General features: G+C 39.9%; 1 protein-coding gene across 2 annotated transcripts in view; it reads left to right on the forward strand.

Annotated features, from left to right (window-relative positions):
* ATG13 (autophagy related 13) overlaps window positions 1–22,920 on the forward strand; it is a 1,186,869-nt gene that overhangs the window by 578,759 nt on the left and 585,190 nt on the right. For both annotated transcript variants that reach the window (XM_044082606.1, XM_044082607.1), the window contains exon 11: window positions 9,344–9,446. In XM_044082606.1, coding sequence (XP_043938541.1) covers window positions 9,344–9,446 — 103 coding nt within the window. The remainder of the gene's footprint in view (window positions 1–9,343; window positions 9,447–22,920) is intronic.

Genomic DNA, 22,920 nt, shown 5'->3' on the forward strand with positions numbered 1-22,920 from the left:
TTTTTTTTTTTTGTACAGTTGTTTCTTATAGTCTGTATTTGAACCTAAGGCACATTTTCATGACTTTTTGTTTTAATGAAAACCCTCAAACAAAAAACTAAATACAAAACATTCCCATCCCATATTAACTTAGAACAAACACACAAAACTATGTACATCTTCAGAACATAAAGTTTAATCCTCCAGAAGGTAAAAATTGCCCCAGATGGACAGCTGCACCTACAGGCATTATCTAATCTGCATTTAAGGTTACCCATGCTAAAGTGCATGCTGCTGCCTGTGCTCCCACTTAACACTGATTGCTGCCTGTTTTTTTTTCTTCTCTCATCCCCTACCAGATATGACAAACAGCATGTATGCTTTCAGAAAACATTAACTTTTAGCCCTAAGAAAAAGGGCACTGGCTGTCTTTAAATAAAACTAAGTTGTACACTGTTCTATTAACTGTGTTAAAATATTAAGGCTGCAAGGGAGGTTGTTAACCCTCATTCACTTCCCATAATTTCAAACTTAATTTTTTCACAGAAATGCTTGCCATTGTACCATTATATTTTCCATTTCCCCCAGAAAAGAATTGAATTCTTAAGATTAACTGCTTGCACCTGCAGACAGCTTGTCTCCATGGAAATGTACTCAGCAGTGAGACTTTGTAAATTTCTCTCAGAAACGAGTACACAGCTGATCTGAGCTGCAGATATCTGATTTCAGTGAACATTTACCAGAGGAAAACAAACAAGCTAGTATCTTTGCAGTTGTAAGAAGCTTAGCATGTTAATGGCTTTCATCATTTTGTCTTTATGAAGCCTACATGTTTACAAAAAGACTTGTTTACAGTTTAAGCCATAGGTAGTTATTTAGACATTTGCCCATGTAAAATAAAAAAATATATATATATTAATTCTGCAAATAATATAATCAGTGTACTTTTACACCCCACTCCCACCCCAGCTGCCCAGGATTACAGCATATGAATATTAAACTTGCTGTTGTCCAGCCTTATTTCTCTTATTGTTTTGTAAAACCTATATTTCCTTTCAACTAAAAAAGTACTTGTTTAATTTAATATCTTTAACATATACGACAGTCACTGAAGAGACTACCCCTACATTTAAAATACCCCTGATGACACACTATGCAGAACTGTTTTACTGTATATATTAGGCAGTTTATATCATGAAGTATTTTATAGAAATACTAATAAGAACAAAAATTGCTTTACTTAGTTATTTTTTCCCCTTTTTAGTGTCCTCCTAAACATTAATGATATAAAGTGGTGTATATGCTTTACAGTTCACCAGCAAGTACAACAAAGTCAACAAAAGTCCACTGTTGTTCAGCCACTTTTTCTTGCAAAACCATATTTCACAAATATAAGATGCTTTATAAAGTGTTCCATGTATTTAGTAATTTGAGTTGCTGGTCTTCTTCCTGTTCATCTCCATCTCCCAACACCAGACTGTGGTTCAAGTCCATGGTAGTGCAGATTTTTCTAGTCACCACCTATGCTTTTTTCTGTCTCTCAAGCATTTTCCTTTGGACAGACTTTGGTGGCAAAGTCTGTCAGTGAACATTACTCTTAGAAGACTGAGGGGAAGAGTCCCTTTTCTGCTTGCTGACTTTTTGTTGGATAAACTTTTTATTTTCTCCTTAGCCTGTTTTGCATCAAAAAATTATTTTGATCCTCCAGGAAAAAAACACTTTGAATACTGCTGGATGCAGCAGCTTGAATCTCCCTCCTGGCTCTTGATGTTCCCTGATTGCTGGGATAAATTTGATTTGCCTCTCTTCTGCCTGGTGTACAGTGAATAAATATGATCTACAAACACTCTACTGTCTCCAGTTTTTAATAGTTGATCCTGACAAAATTATGGCAGAAGGGTAAACTTTTTCTGCTGTTATGATTGCGTCTTTACTACTATTGGTCTTAGCTGCTTTCTCATGGCCAGGATTAGAGCGTACACTTGATGTGGCCTTTCAGTTAACAAATGCTGCTGTGGAACACCAGTCCAGTTGCTTATTTGTGCTGTCATAAAATCTGTACAGCCTGTTACTTTCAATTCTTCTGGTACAGCAGAAAGTCTCAGGTTTTCTCTGCATGCTTTGTCTTTTAACTCTGCTAGTTTTTAAACTGTTCTTCTTGAGAAACTTCATATTCAGACAGATTTTTCTTCATGTCAGTCTCTGATTTTTTTTCAAGTTTTATCGGTTCATATGAATGGCTATATTTTTTCTAGCCTTCTGTTTGAATTTATATATTCCTTCAATGTTTCATTTATTTTTTTCAACAAACATCGTTATTAAATTTTCACATATGACATAGGCAATATTACATTTACATAAATGAAAAACAAAATGACACCACTTTAGTTGCAAACATTATACATCACAGATATTATTGAAATAACTGTGGTTGCAAACATTATACATAACTTAAAATTTATCCATTCATTGTCAGTTAAGCATTATATAGTTTATTCAAAGCCTGCCTCTTAAATGTTGTTCCTTCTCTCCATACATTCTTCCCACAATTCACATTTTTCCTATGTAGGTTGTTCCTTCCCTTTTCTAAAGATCCCAGTTCCAGTTGTTTTAGCTCTTTTGCTATACTCACTATTTCTAGTAAAGACCATTATGTGGCTTTTGTGCGAAGGTCAGCTATTATGCTTCATAAAAAAGCTCATGATTCACAAGTTCAGATGTGTTATTCCAGTCTATGAATTTTGCTGCCATAATCTTGCCTTTGTCTGTGTTTATCAGAATGTTGTCACTGATGGTAAGAGAACTGTTAATGTCCTTCAAGAATGCAACTGCAGTCATAACATATGGGTTGTCCTGCCTCAGGCAGCCCTCGGTCGGCCGGATTCCAAAGTCTGGGTCCGGCGTCGGCTGGTGTCGCCTCCTCTCCGACGTCAGAACGGCTGGAGTATAAAGGCATCTTCTTCAGTCTTTCTTGCCGCGCGGTGCCCGAAGCAGAAGCAGTTCGCAAGTGCCGGTCGGTCAGCTCCTGTGTTTTGAGTACCGAAGTCATCTAAAAGCTAAGTACCCCGTTGGGGAACATTTTTTCTTGCCTCAGCCGATGTCAGAACAAATTGAGAAAGTTAATAATTGTTTGTCTTGTGGTAAACAAATACCTCATAAGGACTTCCATTCTTACTGCCTTCCTTGCCTGGGCCCAGACCAGGACGTCTCGGCCTATGCTGCCTGTGCTTGCTTTAATAAGCGCACTCTCAGGCGCCGGGCAGAATTTGCCGAAGACTTTTTCGGTGAATCTTTCGCGTATATCATGCCGTCGGATCAACCGACAACTCAATCTACCAAAAAACTAAAGGACCGGGACCAACATCCTCGGCCCGCGTCCACCAAAGATGCAACTCCTAAACCCTCTGCTAGTGCTTCGGTCCCTTCGGAAGCGGTAATTCAACCGCTCCAGGCCGACGACACAGCGTTAACACGTCCTTCGGTCTCGGAGACCTCTCCGGTGCCGGTTGTTGATTTTCCTCCGGAAACCAAAGTTCTGGATCTACCCGATACCATTCCTGTAGACAAGGTTACTCCTGCACGTGGGGCTGCAAGGCCTCCTGTATCCATGTCCATCAAGGCCTTTGCACGTGCTAAGGCCGCCAGCCAGGCCAAGGCCCATCCTAAACCTACTGCTCAGGCCCCTTCTTCTGATAAACAGATCATGTCTCTTGCTGCAGATCTTATTTCTCTTATCAGGGGGTCTCAGCCTCACCCAGACAGAGGTTCTCAGCCACCTGCAGAGAAAAGGCCCAGAACTGAGCAGGCTGACAACCTCTCTTCAGATGAAGCCTCTGGGGATTCTGAGCATTCAGATACCCAAGAAGAATCCTTCCAGGCCTATGAGGACTCTGATGCTGAGGAATCAATTCCCTTTGCTGCCTCCCCTCCAGAGGATTTCTCGTTTGGTGAAGTTTTGCACTCTATGAGGGAACATTTTAAATGGCAGGGTCAGGAATTCTCTGATTCCAGGAAAAGGCTACGTACCTTCCTCAAGCTTCCCCAGCACAGACCTTTAGCTATTCCTCCAGTTATGGATATTTTGGATGATGTTTTCTCTGACTCCAGTGCTAACCCTGATTCTCTCCCCCCTGCTCCTGTCAAGCCAGACAGATATTATAGGGTCCCTGACACTCACAAACATCTCTTTAAGGCCCACTCTGTGGATCTAGAAACTATTTCACAGGGCCCCAAGGGAGTGGCTACTTCCACTGCCAAGAATCCACTGCCAGCGGATAGGGAAGCTAGGTCCCTGGAGAGATGGGGTAAAAAAGTTTATACCTCTACCACCTTAGCCATGAGGTCTCTCAACTGCCTTTTTCATATGTTTCAGTACCAGGATTTTTTACTGGATGATTTACAGAAAAAGTTAGCCTCTCCTGAGCCTATTGATAAAAAGGCATTGCAGGATCATATACATAACACTCAGCAGGTTAACAATCATTTTCTTCAGTGTGGTTATGATGCATTGGAGGCTTCATGTAGGGCAGCTATGACTGGGGCTGTGATACGTAGACATGCTTGGTTAAAAGATCAGCCATTGCCAGGCCATGTTAAAGTAAAGTTACTTGATGCACCTCTGGAAAAACAGAAGCTTTTTGGTGCTAATGCACAAGATGTGTTGAAATCCATTGAGGAAAAAGCTAAGTCAGTACAGACAGTCAAGGATTTCCTCCAGGTTCAGCCACCCAGATTCAGCAGAAACTGGCCTTCAAAGAATTGGTCCTTCCCAGACTCTGACAAGTTTCAAAGGGGAAAAACAGGCGTGCCCGAGGTAGAGGGCAATACCGAGGATCCTACAGGGGCTGCCAATGGCAACCTCCAAATCAAAGAAGTGGCGCAGGCAGCCCAGCTGCACCACAAGGACAATCACAATGACTTGACTTTCATACCGCCTACAAAGGCTCAAAGAGAAGCACCTTTGGGCGGAAAATTATCTTTATTCTCAAAAAACTGGCATATCTTAACCAAGGACAACTGGATTCTGGATTTAATAGACAAGGGTTACAGATTCCACTTCCACACTTTACCAATAAGACAAGGCATGCCAAACCTGCCACATCATCAAAGGGCAGAGGCACTCACTCAGGTTTCAAAGCTGTTAAGTATAAAAGCAATAGAAAGGGTTCCTCCTCAGGAACAAGGCCAGGGATTTTATTCAAGACTGTTCCTTGTTCCAAGAAAAGAAAACAAATAGAGGCCTATACTGGACTTGTCTACTCTAAATATTTTTCTCATTGTGCCAAAGTTCAAAATGCTGACGTTGCAGCAACTCCTTCCCATGCTGGGCAAGGGGTCTTGACTGGTCACTCTGGACCTCAAGGAGGCATACCTGCATGTCCCAATCAGAAAAAGCTGCAGAAGATACCTCAGATTTCTTGCAGGGACAGAGCATTATCAATTCTCAGCATTGCCGTTTGGCTTATCTACTGCGCCCAGAGTGTTCACGAAATGCCTGGTATCAGTAGTGGCACACTGCAGACTCCAGGGGATTCAAATATACCCCTACCTGGACAACTGCCTCATACAAGCAGACAACAAACAAACCTTAACAGCAAACTTGGACTATGTCATTCAACTACTGCAGGCCTTGGGATACACAGTCAACATTCAGAAATCAAGACTACTGCCATCCCAACAGATTATTTTCCTAGGAGCCAAACTGGACACAGAAACTCAAATGGCCTACCTCACAGAGGAAAAACAACAGCAGTTACCAGAGTACTTCAAAGGCCTAGCAAAGCTCTCCCAGCTGACTGCAAGGAAAATCCTGCAGGCCCTGGGGTTCATGGCATCTTGCATTCTTCTGATACCTTTGGCAAGACTTCATATGAGAAAGCTGCAATGGTACTTAAAAAGCTTATGGTCCCAACACAGCCAAAGCCTAGAGGACGTAATCCCACTCATTCCATGTCTGCAAAAAGAATTTTTATGGTGGGCTCAAGCAAGTCAGTTAAACAAAGGCATGTCTTTCAACAGACCTCAAGCAGGTCATATGATTACAACAGACGCCTCAGATCATGGATGGGGGACGCACATGGAGGGCAGATGCATTCAAGGTCTATGGACACCAAGGAAAGACATCTGCACATAAACCAAAAGAGATGTTGGCAGTGATACATGCAATCGAGACTTTCGAAAAATCACTACAACAAGGACATTTGCTAATAAGGACAGACAACACCACTGTCGTGTGGTATATAAACAAGCAGGGAGGCACTCATTTTTATCCCCTCTGCAGACTAACAATGATTCTCTGGGAAAAATCCCTGAGTCTGAAGATACATTTACAATCCCAGTTTGTGCCAGGCAAGGACAATGTACTGGTGGACAAGCTGAGCAGAAATTTCTTGGATCCACACGAATGGATGCTGCATCCTCACATTTTCTCACAAATAACAAAGACATGGGGAAGACCGGACGTAGATCTCTTTGCTTCTCACATGAATCATCACCTGGAAAAGTTCTGCACAAGGACCCACCATCCTCTAGCCTGGAAAACGGATGCTCTCTCCTTCAGCTGGAATTCCCTAAAAATGTATGCATTCCCTCCTCTACCTCTGCTGACCAAGGTGATACTGAAGATCAAAGCAGAACAACCAACAGGCATTTTGATAGCTCCAGACTGGCCAAGGCAACACTGGTACCCATTGCTGTTGAGCATAACTCTGACCAAACCGTGGCCTCTGCCCCTATGGCCCCTGCTTCTAACAAAACACAATTACAGGACTGTCCATCAAAACCTGAAAACATTGCATCTGACAGCCTGGAGGTTACCATGACTCCTTCCGCTATCTCTCTTTCCAAAAAAGTTCAAGAGATCTTACTGGAAGCACGCAGACCTTCCACCAAAAAAAACTATTCAGCCAAGTGGAAGAGATTCAGCATCTGGAATATCAAACCTCCCAGAAAACAGCCAGTACCTGCATGGGACCTCAATTTCGTTTTGGAAAAATTAACTCTTCCTCCTTTTGAGCCAGCAGCAACTTCAGAAATGCAATTTCTATCATGGAGAACGGTCTTTCTATTGGCAGTCACATCTGCAAGAAGAGTCTCGGAGATACAGGCACTCATGGCAGTACCTCCCTTCCTCATTTTTCATCAGGACAGAGTTTCTCTAAGAACCAATCCTACATTCATGCCAAAAGTAATTTCCAGGGTGTCTCTAAATCAAGCTATTCACCTGCCTACTTTCTTCCCCAATCCTCAAAACAGGGGGGAAAAACTGCTGCATACTTTGAACATACACAGGCAACTACGCTACTACTTGGACAGAACTAAGGCCACCAGAAAGTCTGACCAACTGTTTGTAGCCTATGCTGCTGGAGTACAAGGAAAAGCAATCTCCAAACAAACAATTTCAAAATCGATTGGACACTGCATCAGATTCTGCTATTCTTTCCATGGAAAAGGTGTGCCAGCCAATATTAGGCCACATTCCACCAGAGCTATAGCCACATCCACAGCTTTCCTAAGAGGAGTGGCTACAAAGGACATTCTAGAGGCTGCTACATGGAGCTCCATGCATACATTTACCAAGCACTACAACCTGCCCTTATACTCCAGATCCCGAGCAGGCTTTGCTTCGGCAGTCCTGCAGGGCATTTTAGCTACACCATCCCTTTCTTAGTTCCATCCACCCCAGTTGGCTATGGTATTCAACCCATATGTTATGACTGCAGTTGCATTCTTGAAGGAAATAGTACAGTTTTGTACCTACCATAAATGTAGATGTCCGATAGATATGCAACTGCAGTCGGATTTTCCCACCCTCCTACCCCTCTGCAACTTTCTTTATGGGTCCACTACCCCTATTCCTATTAGCTGGGGGTATCTCCTATGGTGTATCTGTTTATTACTGGTGTGCATGTCTGGAATTGTTTATCCATTCACCAAATTTAGCCTTCCTAGGAGGGCACCTGGCATCTGGGGCAAGAAACACTGAAGAAGATGGCGTCGGCCGATGCCTTTATACTCCAGCCGTTCTGACGTCGGAGAGGAGGCGACACCAGCCGACGCTGGACCCAGACTTTGGAATCCGGCCGACCGAGGGCTGCCTGAGGCAGGACAACCCATATGTTATGACTGCAGTTGCATATCTATCGGACATCTACATTTATGGTAGGTACAAAACTGTACTTTTTGCTACTGTCAGTCTAGAAACCATGTTCATGTGTAGCTAAAACTTGACTAAAATTTTAAGTAAGACGTATCTTGAAAGTGTGCCTGCGGTGGTGGTGCTTGAGGTAGCGCTGTCGCCTCAAAGCTAGACGTTGTCCCGTTCGATTCTCAGCTAGAGCGTCTTCCGAGTGGAGACATTCGTGAATGGGCATGCCTTTGTTGAAGGTTGTGCATCAGGGATGGCAACTCGGCACATAAAAATCTACTGCCAATCATTAGTGGACCGGAGTTATGGTGTGGCGACCCCTAACCGGGAAAAGCCAAAAGACACAAACAAACACTTTACCTAGAGTGATAAGGAAGGTGGTCTGAAATTAGCTGTAGAGATAGGGTTAGGGACTTTGGGGAGATGCCAGACAGTCATTTTTTTCCCGGATATATGTAAGATAATTCAGGTTTTTACAGAGCTTTATAAACCATGGAAGGAAAGATTCTAACCTGGGATGGGGAATTTTTAGGAATTTTCTGAAGGAGGTTTTCTGCTTTATAACACCTGACAGCGTAAAAGTAGAATGATGGGAGGAAAGGGGTAAACACTAGTTAGACAGAAGAATATGAGGGAAGAAGTAGATGTCTGAAGAGGATTTGGGGAGTCATTGCAAAGTAATGATTATATCTGCATGTAAACTGTAGTGTAATGTCATTTCATCTGGAAGTTGTATTGCTTGCGGAGCTTTTCTCCTTAGTTCTTTATTGAAAAGGTCCCTGGCTCAACCAGACTACCCTGGTTTTCATGTTAGTAAATCTTGGAAAACTTACTTTCAGTATGATGATATTTAGAAAAACATTCTTCAGTATCCTGTTGTAGTACATGCTTTCATGCTGGGAGATGTTGCCTTTCCCTATCTCAGCACCATACTAAGTAGCAGAATCAACTCCAGGTGTCTAGCTGACCCCAGAATTCAAAAGTTAATTTACTGCACACAGTATGATTTTGATGAATTGTTCTACTGGCCTGTATGTTCACTGTCCCTTGTTTGACATGTCTGAGGCCTATTGCTTCATAAACCTTGAATTAAAACAAAAATTTTGAGGCAGGATTTTTTTTTCTTTTACAGAAAAGTAGTGCACACTATATGCTGTAGCAGTATACTTTCCAAGTTCCTGATAACTTTTCTCATAACACTTTACCTGACATTTGCAGGGTACCAGGAGATGAGGAAGGGGTGATATACCCACCTGTTGAAGACTCTCAGGAAATATGTACCACTTCTTTCTGTACATCCACAGCACCACCACCTTCACAGGTAAGAGATAACATCTGTGATTACAGGATCATCTTTAAAACCTTAAGTATTTCTAAATGGGAACTCATTCACAAGTCCTTCATATAGCTGTCAGCTGTTGCATACCATTGATAATATTCACCTTGCTTGATGTTTGTTTGGATTTTTTGGCAGTGACTACCTATAATGCTTTGTCATGGTATTACTTTTGGTAATTTCTTTTATTCTGTTAGTTGCATGTAGTTGTATTTGTGTTAAATTATTGCATCTTATCTAGCTTTTTGCAGGGGATGCTCTTAACCCTGTTTTTCAGCTAAGATTTCCCCATATTATTTTCTGTGTTCTTCAACCCTTGTTTTTCAAACACCTTTTCCCTCTCCTATCACTGTTAAGCACAGTCCATCCACTAATCCCCCAGCTACAGTGGCCACTTAATAACTAGTGGAGGGCAAGAGCCACATCAGTCAGATATTTTGGCCATCTGCTGGATGCTGAAGTTTCTGCCTTCGTTGGGTGCAAATAATTTAGTGGGTTAGACTGTCTTCTGCTTCCAGGGTGAATGAACTGGCATTATCCATGCATTCCTTAGGGCTCATACTGTTTTTTTTTAATTTTTTTTTAATTATTTGCATTATCCGCTGGTGCTGGACTGCCTTTTGTTAATTTTTCCTAGAAACTGAACACTTGCAGTGTAGTTTTCAGTCCGTATCTTACTTGTACCATGTCTGTGACAGTACTGCAAGACTAACAGGGGCAGTTAGGAAGAGACATGTGCCTGTTTGAGAGCAATTGTTTAAGCTTTCACCTTCCTCCCATTTTGACCCTGATGACTTCTGCCTGTTCCAGAACATAGGTCGCTAATTTGGTGCAAGGTGTTAATTTATATGTTCTGTTTACTGTTACATAGTAGTGACCATTTCTGTCTGAAGATGAATAGCATTTCCTTATATGAACAATTTTTTCTCCACTTTGTAGAAATTGTTTAGTTTTGCTTTTGGGAAAACTTTTGAGATGCCCATTTTTCAACACTTTTTAGTTGACTAGCCTGTCATTTCAGAGGTTAGTAACAGTCTATTCATTTTGTAAAGGAGTTATAAAGTGTACATATAAGACAGATTTGCAGTTAGTCCTGATGGATGCAGACATGTTGACATTCCTACTGTATTTGCTTGTTGGCAGCACCCATCTGCAGCTTTTCTGTGTGTATAACAAGTTTCTTTCATTTGCTTCATGACTTTTCAAGTCTCATTGTAGTCTTATATGTGATGCATAGGCAGAATATTCCAGAGGCTACCTTAACAGGCATTTTCTTAAGTCCGTTCTTAACCATTTCCGATCTGTTTGGCAGTAATGCTATCCAGCCTGTGGCTTTATCATTTGGTTCTGTTTGTCTCACTTATCTTGTGAATGTTGATGTGTCCAAATCATATCCCCCTCTACTTGTTTGTTGATTTTCTCTGTACAGTTTCATAGCATGTATCTTGAATCCATAGCTCAGTTTTCTTGTTGTGTTAACCATGATTTATCACCATATGTCTCAATGTATCTAATTCTTTGACATTCATCATTTACACTGCCTCAGTGGCATATCGGTTCTGTGCTTACACAAACCCACACAGACAGCTTTCCAGAACTCAGAATCCCTTCTTCTGACTCAAGGTGATAGAGGATTGACTAAACCTCTCCCAACAGGGGAAGCCTAACTACTGTCACAGAAAGGTAGTTATTCAGTCTTTTACTGCCAGTTGTAGCACTTGCACAGTTGAATCTCTTCAGCAGCCTGCATTGGTGGATTATAGCTTCTAGACACAGATAAACCCCATTTGTGAACTTCAGTTCCTGTTTATTATTATAATCTTTTGATTTCTTTGTGTATATATATATATATATATATATATATAGATATATATATATATATATATATATATATATATATATATATATATATATATATATATATATAAAAAATGTGTGTGTATGTATTTGTGTACATGTATAAATATGTGTATATATATATATATATATATATATATATATATATATATATATATATAAATGTATATATGCATACAAAAATACATACACACAGACACACATTACATAAAAATAGTTCTTTATCTAGACACACACACATACATACGTATATATTTAGGTATGTTAACTTTTTATTTAAAAATACTTGCTATTCACGTCTGCTGTTAATCACTCTGGGAATTTGAATTTACTACTGTGTTGTTTGTATGCTTAGTACTGCTTTTAAGCAGTTATGGGGCTTTTCTAAAGTATTTTATGACTTTTACTGGGAAAATCAAAGTTGTATGGTGCCAGCTGAGCACTAGGCATCTTGTTTCTGTTGTTTATCTGCTTCATGTGGTAGTTTTGACAGGACAGTATTGTATTTTTTCACTCGTTTCTTCATTTTTATATTTACTTCTGATTTAACACTGCTATTGCTGTTTTTATTGTTAAATCACAATTTTACCACAGATTACTTCTTTTGCAATTTCTATGGTGATTTTTTTTTTCTGGAGCAGACTCCCTATCCGCAAAAAAAACAAAGTTCATCTCAGTCCATTTTTAAGCACAGATTAGATCTATGTATGGGAGACACAAAAAATTACTCCAGGACTGCCTCTTGTACTACTAAATGTTTTATCCCATGCATGGGTCCCATCAAATTATCTGTGGTATGATCTCAATATTCTCATTAGGATAATGTATAATTATTGACCATGGGCTGGGTAAGACCAGTCAGTGACCAAATGGGATAGTTTATTTCGTGCACAAAAAGGGGAATTGTCTAGGCTTAAAATGGCCAGCAAAGGCAGCCAGCCTGCTACTTACCTATGAAAAGATTCAATGGCAATTTAAAAAAATGTTGGACCCAGCACCTGCTTCAACTGGAATTCCAGATACCAGTGCTGGATTTTGTGAAATGAGAGTTACGGTGGTGGAGGGATCCAAATTCTCTCTAGCTAGACCTACCCTTCTCCCTCCAGACCCTAGTTCAGTCAGTCCAGATGGACTCTTCAAATTTTACATGAAAACAGTATCCAGGGGAGTTCAAGTGCAAGATGAATTTGGTCCTTCATATGCTACAAAGCACATAAACATCAGAGAAATGTTAACAGTGATGTAGACCTTAAATATTTTTCACCACTTGTGGTCTCCAGGTCCCCTTTTATTTGTCATAGACAACACCACAGTCATGTGGGGTGCAAGGTCATACCCTGTTTGGTAGTTGGCAGTTATGACCTGGGAGCAAGCCTTACAGTATTCTCTGACACTTCCAGTCTCCTAGTGGGAGACAGAATAAGCAGATCTTGGATGAACCCTTACTAGTGGAAACTGGAGAGATGTCTGCCTGGATTTGTTCCTGATGAGCAGTGGTCATGATGGCAGGTTGGTGTAATGGTTAAGGTGTTTACCTTGGACACAATGTACTGGGTTTGATTTTCACCTGGGGGTAATTGGCTAGGCTTAAAATGGTCCAGAGTGGCAATTAGCCTAGTATGAACCTATGAGATGTGATAATATTTTTCAAATAGTACTGTTTTCAAAACAGACAGTTGGAAAAGTTCTGTTTGATGCATCCTTGTAGTGATGGTTGGAGGACAGAAGCATTCTTGTTCCCTTTGACAGGAATGTTCCTTTATGCATTTCTACCGTTCCCCAATACCCAATGTAGTACTTAAGATTCAGATCATTGTGGTGATCCCTTTTTTAGCCCTGAGTAAGTTGGATCTTCCTTTTAATAGAATTGGTCAAGCGCAAGTTACCACAAGCTTTCTCACTTCTGCTAACACAGTGTTAGGGTGATTGGTGCACCCCAACTTAGAACACTTGCTACTGACTGCCTGGATGATTCTGTCTTCATACCTTTTAGGCACGTGTTCCATGACGATATGAAGCAGCTATTGAAGGAGACAGGAAAACCTGCAACTGGAAAATCTTACATTTACAAATGGAAGAGATTTTCTAGGTGGTGCCTAACTGATATCAGAGGGCCCGGTATAGTGTATTCCCCTTTGGTCTTGAAATGTTTGTATGAACTACTCAGTAATGGGTTCTCTTATGCATCTATTAAGGATCATCTTGTGGCCATCTTAGCTTGCCTGCCTGTGGGTCCCCTTCTTTCATCTCTTTTTGTGGTCAAACAGTTTATGAAAAGAGCGTTGCACATGAGACCCCAGATGAAAACAAATTCCTCCTCTTTTGGATCTCGACTTTGTTCTTGAAAAATTGACCTTATCTCCTTTTGTGAACCTGCTTTTCCAGTTGAGTTGAGGTTTAACACTTAGATTTCACGGACTCACCTTGCAGATGTCAGAGCAAAAAGCAAATCAACATTCTAAGCTGTCATAGTGGGCCAGTCTGATCTGATTTTCCACAAGGACAAGGTTATTTTGCACACTAATCGTTCTTCCATGGCCAGATTTGTTTCTGAGTTTAACCTGAATCAAGCCATCAGTCTCCTAGTTTTCTTTTCAGAACCTAAAAACTAGGGAAAAAAGATTATGCATACCTTAGATTGCACAGGCAACTCAGGTACTACTTTGACAGAACTAAGTCCTTCAGGAAGGGTGAACACCTGTTTATTTTCTGTTCTGGAGCTAAGAATGGTCAACCTGTCTCTAAGCCAGTGATGGTGAACCTATGATCTGCGTGCCAAAGGTGTGACACACCATGATGTTTTGGATGACACGCCAGAGATCACTAATACCTGAATTACCAAAGACACTGTTTTTGCATTTGTTACTTGTGTGAAGTGCATTGAATTATTTTGTGCCAGAAGCCAGTTCAACAACACTGCTGCAGAGGTAAGGAAGTTATTAACCTCAGAGACTATTTCAGTATACTGTCTCAGAGTCTGCAAAGGGCAGTGCTGACATTTTCTATTCATGGTTACATTTCTGTAAAGGGCCAAGTAGTCTGCATTTGTAAGTGTGTGCTGTCTTGCATTCCTCTCAACTGTCCCTCTTTATCCCTCCTAAAACTGGCAATTTTTTATACCTAATAATGACAACAGTTAGATTCATAGACTTATTTTCCTTCAGAAAATGTATATTAATTCATCTTCATTTTTTTTGGGGTCTCAAATTAATAGTACAAGTAGTTTAAAACTGTCCATGTCTCTTATTTCTAGATTTGTCCCTGATTCTGTTGAGATTTATCCCTGATGTATTGAGAGCTATCTGTGCTTTTTTTTATTTATTATTTTATTTTTGTTAGGGGACACACACACACACACACACACATACCAGTAGAGTCAGGTTAGGCATTTTCTGAATTTTTGAACACACTGAACCCAAAAGATTCACCATCACTGCTCTAAGCAAGTGATTGCTAGCTGGTTGTCCTCCGATATATATTTTTATTACTCATACCATGGTAAATCTATTCCAGGCAAGGTTAATGCACACTCCACCAGAGCCTTACCCTCTTCTGCAACCTTTTCAAAAGATGTGGACTCTAGAAGCATTTTAGAGGCAGTAACCTGGTCTTCTATTTCTACCTTTACAAAGCACTGCAAGCTGAATTCTTTATTAAGTTCCAGAGCAGGCCTTGTGAGGGTCATTCTCCAGGGTCTGCTGGATCCTTATCTTTCTTCCTCCTCCTCCTCCCAAGTAGGGTAAGCTTTCAGAATCTACACAGATACCATTGAGGCAGTGTAAATGACAAACATAGTACAGTTGCACAAGTCCTATTTACCTGTAACAGTAGATGTTTGAATTTCATACTGTCTCAGTGGCATATGGGCTGTCCGACACTCTGTCTTTGTTTTTGAACTCCCTCCTGCTTCATAATCATCCCTTTCCACTGTGAATTATACCCTTCTGCTTGTGTTATATGTATATGAACCTTAACTGTATAGCTCTGAGTTCTGAAGCAGTGTTGTTAGATTTGTTCTGTAGCACACCAGTCTGTTATCAGTGCATTACCAGCATTTAAATCTGGTTGCCAGTCATAATCTGTTTATTGTCCATGTCAAGAACACATAATTCAGGGTTATGATCGGTGAGACTGTCATATAAGTCTTTTTAGTGCACGGAGCTTTTATCTGCTCCATGTACTACCAGTTAAAGGGGAAAAATCGTGAGTGTGTCATGGCTTTCAAAGCCATAAAACATTTAGCGAGCACTGTCAGAGAGGTAGTGTAAAGCAGTCCATTATGTTTACACTTCTCTCCATGCTTCTCAGTTGTCTAGATTTTTACAGGGTATACAGATTATTCCTTCATACTTTTGGTCTGGTCCTCCTAAAATATGTGGTTTTCATATAAGTCAATGAGGCTTGAAGTGACTAAATAATAGGTTACATTTGAGTTGCAGCTTTTGCATTCTTCAGGTTATGCAGGCAAACACACATCCTGTTAATCTAGCAACTTTTATGTTCTTTTCGTTTTTGTTTGTTTTGTTACAGGAAGTTAAGGATGTATTAAGGGTGCGGACATCAGGCAGAAACAAATGCTTTTTTCTGCCTCTGTTGTTTGCTAGTCAGTACAGGCAGATTTTAGTGCCTAGCGTGGGACTTGACCTTAAAGGAACAGTCCCAGGGATTTTTTATTTTTATTCAGCTTTTGTTTATATTTCAGGTTTGCCTTTCTGGGCATGCTCACCTTAAGCTGAGAGGGGTAGGGAAAGAGTGCCTGAAGGAAGTTTCAAGGGTGTTAGCCAAATTCCATCTCAAATTGCAGTTGTACTGACAACAGCTCTCCCTGTGAGCCATTCATTAGTTTAATCTGTGCATTTCACTCATTGAGAAAAGTAGCCTTTCATGCATTTTATGATCCAACTTCTGCTTATACTCTAGAAGGCTCATCAGTAATGCAAAGCTTTTAAAACATTAGAGTTTTTTGTTTTTTTCATTTCATATTTTATTCTGTGGTGATTGAGAATCCTGGCCATCTACAACAATTTTATTACATGGCTTCTACCTATAGAAAGCATCTGAGTCAGGCAAACAGTAGTGGAAACCATATTTCTCTTTCTTTTATGTTTTACTGTATTCTTATTTTTGGATACTAGCCTGGTGTAGTGACTTTTTGACCTGCTAATAATTCTATAGAAAGCAAGTGTGTGACAGAAGATTGGGGCATTAGTAGACACACTCTTCTGTTAATTTTTCAGCTTCTAGTTTGATCTGTGCTGATTTCTGAATACTAATAGACAAATGCACTATTTTTTATGAGCGGGCTGCTTGTACATCTATAGCAGCAAGAGTGACGCCAAATTTAAAAATTAGTATACACTGACGTTCCTTTTCCCCTGGCACAGCTTTCTTTATTTTAAATATGAGACAGAAGCTGGGGGCATAGTTCCCCAATCCAATGCAAGTCAGAGAGGAACACAAATCCAAAGATTAATCTATCCTGGGAGCTGAAACAAGAATGGAACTGTGGATTTACAGTATATTTAAAAGTAAAATGACACTGTGGGTGGGAATGAAAGTGATGTGTTGAAGTGGGCTTAACTTCTGTCAGCTTAACTCTGACTCTAATTTTAAACACTGGGATTGTCCCTTTAAGAACTTTCTCAGGGGTGCTTATTTGTTTAAGGTCGGGCAGTGTGCCATTCTGCCGCTTAGATGGTTCGTCTTTCTTTTAATGTCAGAGCATTATCTGCACGCTCCATGCTCTACATAACATTTACTTTCTGTCTGTTGTTCTGCTATTAATTTTGTTTTTAGATCATCGGCCAGTTTATAACCTCTGTACAAATCTTTGGCTCATTTCATTGGAGTGTTTATCAGATTCCTGCTCAGTAGAGCAGCTGTTTCTTATTCTTAAGAATTATGATTTAAATATACTGCAGACTATATATTCTGGATGACAGCTGCTTGTCTGCAGAAACAAATTTCTATGGAAAGGCTTTATAATACAGTGTTCTCTCTAATGTATCATCATCCTTTTTTTTTTTATTTCGGCAATTTTATAAAAGATAGTTAAAGTAACTTTGAAACAACAGTAACATTTACAAGATAAAAACTATAAAATTAAAAACATTTATAAAAGACAACTAATGAACACAGGCCCATTAAAACACTAATTTATTTATTTATTTTTACATTTTCCAAATTGTTAGTAACAAAATTACTCCACTGTGGCCATTTGTTTGAGACTGTTGTGTTAACGTGTAACAGAATATGCTGTTTCCAATGTAGAAAGAGAAGTGAAACTAAATCAGTGAATGTAGGAGGCATAGTGGTTTTCCACTTTTTAGTTATTATAAATTAAATAATCTCATTTGAGAGGATCTAAAATGGAATTAAGAGGTGTATCCCTAAAAATAGTGGTTTTGAAAGATGTAATTGGTTAGGCAACAGAATATCACAAGTTGCTTGTAGCATTTCTCTGGGTGTGAACATTCCCAAAATTTGTCTCCTAACTCTCCAGCAGAACAGTGATAACATGTAGATGATACAGTCAGACATAATCTGGACAACCTTACAGGTGTATAAAAATATTTAAACTGAAATCCCCAGCCAAAGAATCAGCGTTTCCATGCTGTTGTGACATATCTGGGAATTACAAGCATTCTCTTCCACTTGTCAATATTGTCTCATACCTGTAGTTGTTGTTCTCATGTTAATTTATGCTTGATTAATTTGGTTTTGTGGTTGTGCAGGTTTTATAAATCAATCTTATAATTCCTTTCTTACTGAAAGTACCATGCCTAGAAAGCAGTAACCATGTTATCCATGTGGGTTTAAGTGAGACCTGAGTGTTAAGTAGCTTGATAGTATTTAACTTGTTTGTGAGTTTTTAGTGTCACTGTCTTCTTACCCAATATCAAACTGAGTTCAAAAGCAGTCCCAAGATTTCAGAAAGTTACCCTCATTTAATTATTCCCAGTAAAAAAAACACCTGTACATCTTTCCAACTTCTGGTATACTGTATAGGACCACATAGCCAAATTTGCAGCATTTCTTATAGGTAAAAATTCTGTAATCTAGTTATCATTCACTGTGATTCTGAAACCATCCAGTACACAAGTAAGTAATGTTGCCATAATTACTGAGAACCATCATCATTCTTTCTTACTGAAAAGTCTAAGAAAGAAATCATCATGGACTTGTTTATCCAGAGTAAATTTCTGTGCTTCACTTATTTTCATTAAGGTACTTAAAAAATTCACATAGTTCATCCCTGCCACCTTTCCATATCACCCACCAGTTATCCAAGAAACATATTCACATGTCTCTGCTGGGCAAAAACAAATTAGATCCAACATCAGAAATCAACAACTCCTCCACATACCACAGGAAAAGGTCGGCATAAATAAGGGTAAAGGATGTCCCATTGCCGTGCCATGTACCTGCCAAGAACATTGTTCTCTTATAATAAAATTAAAATTTGGTTAATATTTGTTCAGCGATTCATAACAAAAGTGTTATTGAACCCTAATTTGTATAAATTGGTATGGTTTAACCAAAACTCAAAGCATGCAAACCTAACCAGTTTTGGATACTAGTGCTGAAATACTTAACTTCCAAAGTACACATATACCATCCGTGGTCCATTTGAACTTTTTGAATCAAATTTAAAATCTCTGTGGAATCTTGCAGTCTGGATCCTCACCAAAGCCAAAACAGGTTTTAAATAAAATGTTTAAAAAGCAGACAACAGGAACCCTTATCCAAAAACTCTGAACTATTTTGAAAATAATTAGCCTTAATAAAATTGTTGGGCCACTTGTGACATTGATTTATTTGCCATTCTTTGAAGTCAGTTTAAAGTTTGCACAAAAAGCACAGATACTGTTGAACTGTTCATCACTGGTTAAGAAGACCCTCATCCACATTTATTACACTAGGCTCCAATATCAACTACAGCCGTCTAGGTGTGATCTCAAACCGGTTTGTTTGCTTCAGTAGTTCCTGGTGCCAGAGAATTCTTCTAAGCTTTTTCAGGATGAGAGCACCATTCTGTGGATTATCATCATAAGATGACTCCAGCTCCTTCTTTGTGACAAAAATAACACTGCCTTTATCTGATGCAAAATTCAATGCAATCTGCTATTTTCCTCTTTGTGAAACTTTTAGCCAAACTTTGCTATTTTCTATTTTGAGGAACTTTTAGCTAAAAAAAAAAAAAAAATGAATTTAATGTTGCCATCATGAATCAAACACAATGAAAATTAAAGCCCAAACACTTTTGGACAAACTTCTAGTGTTGTAGTGTGCTGAAACTTGATTTAACTTAAATCCACAATGAAAAAGTCAGTAATACGCTCCAAAGGGTTGTTTATTTGAGAGGCCATTATTCACCAAAGTGAAACTTCAAACCACTTTCAAATCAGTGTACATGTAATATTTGTACCCAAAAATAGAATGCAGATATGTTTAAGTGGTGCAACCTCTGTCGCTCACTAATGTATTTCATCAATAGTTGCAGTATAGTAGTGTGAATCACCTTGTATTTAATGCAGTCAAGTTATCTAGAAGTGACTTGTTTTAGACAAGCTCTTGCATCTGAGCTGTCTTTAAAAGAAGTGTCTAACAGCCAATTGTTAAAGTGTGAGAGAGACAGAGACAGAGAATTAGTGAGAGGTTGTGTGACATCTGACCTAAACAAGCTATAGTATAAAAGCTCAAAACCCTGTATTTCCCAAAGGACAAAGTCTGATAAAGGAAAAAAAAATAACAGAATTGAACTTCAGTGTTAGAAATGACATTTTTTTTTTTTAAGTTCTTGGATAATTGTGGAACTGTAAACCTGTTGAAGTAATGCTGGTTGGATATCTCAGACCATGTTCTCAGACTTCTACATTGCTATACAAGTGCATTTGCGTTAACTGCTAGGCTTGACCCTCCCCCTGAATAAGTCAACTGTACTTCCAGTCTTTTTTGGTAGCTTACGGTTTTTAAGCCAGTTTTGATTTTAGTTCAGAACCTCAAAGGTTTTTGCAGATGTTTGATAATCTCTAGTGAGGTACATCCCAAAAGTTAATGAAGAGTAAAACTCTGAGCTGTTAATGAGATTATTTCTGTTTCTAGGATGCAGAGATTGAGTCCTTCCACCATCATTTGTTTACTGTGCTGCTCTAAGCAAATCACTTAACAAAACAGTACTCCTGGGTCACCCCTGAAAATGGGCAATTGTGTCTAGTGGGCTTACCCAGTTAACAGATCTGGCTTAATTAATACTGTCTACATAAATGGGGAGAATAAACACTTCAGATCAGGATGATATTCCCTTGGCAGTCAGCCGCGTTAAGTAGAAGAAACTTCTGACTACTGTTGCTACATGATAAAAGGATCAAAGAAGAAGGGTAATCAGTCATATGTAAATTACTAACATAATTCAGCTTCCCTTACATTTTGTACTTTGCATAGTAACAGTTCAACCCTCCCTGTAGTCCACACTAAAGCTTTCCCTTTTTCTATGCGGAATTGTATGATGGCAGCTTAGCATTTTCTATTATTTGATCTAAAGCGTAGAGCGAAATTCCTTATCAAAGGTAGGTACTAGGCTAGTAGCCCTAGGGCCTATATAAGCCTAGCCGAAAAGGTACTCTGGCTTTCTCCACCCAAGAAAATTATTTTCCTGTGACCCTGTCAAGCAGAGCCACTGAAGTGATCCCTGGGGTGAATTTCCTATTTCCCATCCAATCATCAAGATTTTTCTTGAAGAGTGCTAATGAGGAGCTTTGTTTGATATAGATAGGTAGCTTGTTCCAGAGTATGGGAAGTCTCTGGGATAGGAATCCATCCCTCCAGCATGTTCTGTTTATTGTGGTGACAAGGTTTAAGTCCCTAGAGCATGTAGTGTGGAGGGATTGGGATCTCTCTAAGTGGAGCATGTCTAACAGCTCTGGGTTTGACATAGCTTTGTATGTTAGGCGGAGATCTCATCTGAGTAGGCGATATGTGACAGAGTAAAGCTTTTTTGAGACTGTCTGCGTAGGGCATCTGTTTGAGGCCGATAATCCTCTTTGTGAGGTATTTCTGTGGCCTTTCCAGTTGTTATAGATGTCTTGTGAGGTACATACCAAAAGGGGCATTGTACTTTATAATGGGTCTAATGAGTAGAGGGGAGCAATTACCTCTTTTTTTCCTGGATGAGAAACCTTTTGTGATGAGGTGTGCCACATAGAAGGATTTCCTGACTACTGTGCAATGTGATTATCAAAGGAGAGACTACTGTCCATCTGTGTCCCAAGGTATCTTATCACACGTTCAGCATTAAGTAGACTACCGCCTATGTGGTAATTCATGGGTACAGAGTTTTTACCAAAAGGGATTACAGTGCACTTTTTGGCATTGAGCTTGAGGCCATGGCTTTGACACCAGGCATCTGTCTCAGTGAGGCCCTTTTGTAGAATGTCCACATCGTTAGGAGTTTCGATTATGGCTCCTAGTTTGCAGTAATCTGTGAAATTCATTAGCCAAAGACCTTCTGTGTTAGCCTGTACTTCAGAGAAGTGGATACCAAACAAGAGAGGACTCAGGACTGAACCCTGTGTACTCCACTTGTCACTGGTCTGATGTTGGATTTGGAGTCTGCTACTTTCACAGTGTGGGTTCTGTTAGTGAGCCAGTTGGCAACCCATCTTGTGACATAGGGATTTATACCTAGTTTAGTAAGTTTATCTATAATTCCAGAGTGGGGGATGGTGTCAAAAGCCTTGGCAAGAGCTAGATAGGCTATGTGAACCACCTTACCCTTATCTATGGCTTTGGTGACTGCTTCAAAGAATTCTATCAGGTTTAGGAGACATGATCTGCCTTTTACAAACCTGAACTGGGTGAGGTCCAGAGTTTGGAGATTACCAATGTCTTTGTTTATAAGTTCCATGATGATACGTTCCATGGCCTTGCAGACCAGGCTCGTCAGGCTAATGGGGCGGTATTTCCCGGGGTCCGTGGTGGATCCCCCTTTGTGGAGTGGAATAACCATCACTGTGCACCATTCAGTGGGTACAAAGCCTGAGGTGAGGCTATGACTGAACATGGTACTTAGGTGGGGTGCCAGTTCGCTCTGTAGTTCGTGTAGAACGCAGCCTGGGATGTTGTCAGGTTCCATGGATGCTGTGCTCTTGGCTTTGGGGAGAGTGTTTTTTACCTGTGCAGCCTTGATTACAGGAACTTTGCATTCTTCCGGTATAGAGATGGGCCCTTTAGGGGGTGAGGGGGGGGGGTAAAGTTAGCACTGAAGTTATCTGCCAGGATGTTGGCAATATCAGTTGGTTATGTATATTTAGTGCCATTGTGCTGTAATTCAGAGCAGATCTGAGTGTTGCCACTGAAATTCTTGACATAGCTATAGAATGCTTTGTGGTTGTCTTTAGAAACAGTGGCGATTTTGTTTTCGTAACTAGCTTTGGAGGATTTTATGAGAGATCTTAGATTCTTACTGAGGCTGACCAGGGAGTTCCTCCAGTCATGGGATTTTTGCTCTTTTTTTGCAGCAGTTTCTTTCTTCTGTTGTAGAGTTTGTTTATGGCAGGAGACCACTAGATTGGCTTCCTTTTTTTTGGAGGATAGCATCTTG

This window comes from Protopterus annectens, chromosome 9.part0 (genome assembly GCF_019279795.1).
Source record: "Protopterus annectens isolate FY-2018-M chromosome 9.part0, PAN1.0, whole genome shotgun sequence".
Taxonomy (NCBI): Eukaryota; Metazoa; Chordata; order Ceratodontiformes; family Protopteridae; genus Protopterus; species Protopterus annectens.